This window comes from Misgurnus anguillicaudatus, chromosome 14 (genome assembly GCF_027580225.2).
Source record: "Misgurnus anguillicaudatus chromosome 14, ASM2758022v2, whole genome shotgun sequence".
NCBI classification, from domain to species: Eukaryota; Metazoa; Chordata; class Actinopteri; order Cypriniformes; family Cobitidae; genus Misgurnus; species Misgurnus anguillicaudatus.
This window is the reverse complement of record NC_073350.2, coordinates 6311247-6313385: the sequence shown is the minus strand read 5'-3', so window position 1 is coordinate 6313385 and position 2139 is coordinate 6311247. Positions and strand designations below refer to the sequence as shown.

At 37.9% G+C, this 2139-nt stretch overlaps 1 protein-coding gene across 1 annotated transcript; it reads right to left on the bottom strand.

Annotated features, from left to right (window-relative positions):
* Nucleotides 1-242: 242 nt before the first annotated feature.
* Nucleotides 243-1771, bottom strand: tp53rk (TP53 regulating kinase). The gene is made up of 2 exons (XM_055184885.2): nucleotides 1484-1771; nucleotides 243-891 (listed from the first exon to the last, which is right to left on the bottom strand). Exons 1-2 carry the CDS (start codon nucleotides 1710-1712, stop codon nucleotides 407-409), a joined length of 714 nt encoding a protein of 237 aa, XP_055040860.2. The 5' UTR covers nucleotides 1713-1771; the 3' UTR covers nucleotides 243-406.
* Between the last annotated feature and the right edge of the window lie 368 nt (nucleotides 1772-2139).

The following is a 2139-nucleotide window of genomic DNA, read 5'->3' as shown; positions in this document are numbered from 1 at the left end:
GGTTTTGTCAACTACAAACCTATTCAAAAACTAGCTTTGTATGTATTTTTTTTCTAAAAATAATAACTTTTTGAACAACATGTCAAAGGATTCACATTTGTTTTAGTCAAGAAAACCAAGTTTCTTCACAACGAAACATCATCATAAGGATGATCATCATAAGGATGATGCCTATTGTACTTTTTCTTTTGCTGTAGAGCTCTGACAGCATTCAGAACCAAAATAAGAATATACATTAAAAATAAATTTAAATAATTTATTTTGTTCTGATAAGTGTGCTACAAAGAATGCACCTGTGTTATATAAATGTAATTTACTTTAGTGATGATGTCCATATTTTCCAAAATCAAACTGCATTTAATACTTTAGATTTGAAATACCAGTTGACAAAACATGAGATGCAGAGTTAGCCGATCATAGACCTCTTCCGTCCTCGCAACCGGACCTCATCCAGTTTCTTCATTACCACAGGGGCCTTTTTAGATGAAGCGCTGTAACTTTTTAACAATCTTTCAAATAAAGTCTCTGTGTTAGGGTGAGTGCTGAGAAAAGCTTTCTCTAACACATACAAGTCAACGCCTTTATCTTCAGGCAGGGCAGATATGTAACTCAAGCCAAAGTCAATCATAACCAGATTGATGTTTTTTTGCTCAGCTCCACCGGCCAGAAGCATGTTGGAGGTTGTCAGGTCACCGTGTATAACGTCCTCATCATGCATCTGTGCCAGGACTTGACCGATCTTGTCAGCTAGAGTTTGGAGATGCTCTGTGTCTTGTCCTGATGCTTGAGCTGATACGATGTGATCTCGTACAGATACAGAGTGCACGATATCTTCCAGAAAAATGCAATGGGTGTTGTGGTCAACAAAATACACAACAGGTGCGTTGATACCTAGAGTAAAGAAGACATTTTGAAATGTTAATTGTTTCACTTCACAAACATATAACTTATTGTTTTGATTCAGAAGACATGTATGATTTTTGTGTGAACTATCCCTTTAAAACTGCGTACATCTTTTTTTTTTAAACTGAAACGTCAATGTTAAAAAGTGCTGTATTTTATAATTTTGTAACTGATAATAAAATATTACGCCACTTACAGACAGTTGAGAGATCCAACCGTGTTAGATTAACATGCCGGTTGGCTAAAGACCCTAAAATTGAATACTGGTTGATAAATCAGTCATGCATTTAAGGGTTAAAGCCTCACTTTATGTAAGCGCTTACGTGCCAGCATGTGTCATACGGACCCAACATTAGAAAAAACGAGCCTGTTGCTTCATATAACTGTCTGTAAAGGCTGTTTATTTCGCGTTAGTGTCAAAGGGGATCGGCTAACTTATAAGTCTACTACAGGTACTGTAAGTTACGTGTTTACACTCAGATCAGGCGAAACAATCGTGCAGGTTATTTTACACATGTGCAACAATAGCCGCGTGGGTCAAAAATTTCTGTGCCTAAGTAAACATACTACTCATACTAACCTGCCCTCCTGCAGCGTAATATTGATCGCACCTCCTGCGCGGTTCTGCGTCTTGTCAGTTTCTCGTCGAGTGAAGGATGACGATATAACTTTGGGAATCTCTCTTTTATAATAACGGACCTGCCCAAAAATTTACCACGGTACACACGGGCTTCAGCGCCCTGTTTAATCACCTGTCCGTCGACTAAATACAACGGAACCTGTTTTTTTAATAAGTTTGAGTCTGCCATATTTTCAGTCTGACTGTGACAACGCGCACGCGCTCTTCTTCTTCTTCTTATGATTTTGAATGGCGGATTGCAGCCAGCTTTTTGGAGCATTACCGCCACCATCTGGACTGGAGTGTGGATCAAGAGGTCAACCCACACTTACTTAAATCCTTTTTAATAACCCAGTTATCTTCAAGAAAGGAAACAAAAATTGAAAGCAAATGTTCTCGGATCCTCTTTGCAATAAAAGCTGTAAATTTAATGTCATCTGGCTCTCACTAAGTTGTGAGATCAATCTTTGTCTGGCTTGATGGTATTTAGGACAATACATAATTACATGCTCTATGGTCTCTTGACTATTGCAATATTCACACATTCCATCAACATGCTTTTTCATTATAAATAATGTTCCATTTAATCCTGTATGTCCTAGCCTCATTCTAGACAA

Coding starts and splice junctions, on each gene's coding strand:
- tp53rk (XM_055184885.2), bottom strand. CDS start 1,712: ATGGCAGACTCAAACTTATTAAAAAAACAGGTTCCGTTGTATTTAGTC. Junction 892..1,483: donor ATTACGCTGCAGGAGGGCAG/GTTAGTATGAGT, acceptor TCTTTACTCTAG/GTATCAACGCACCTGTTGTG.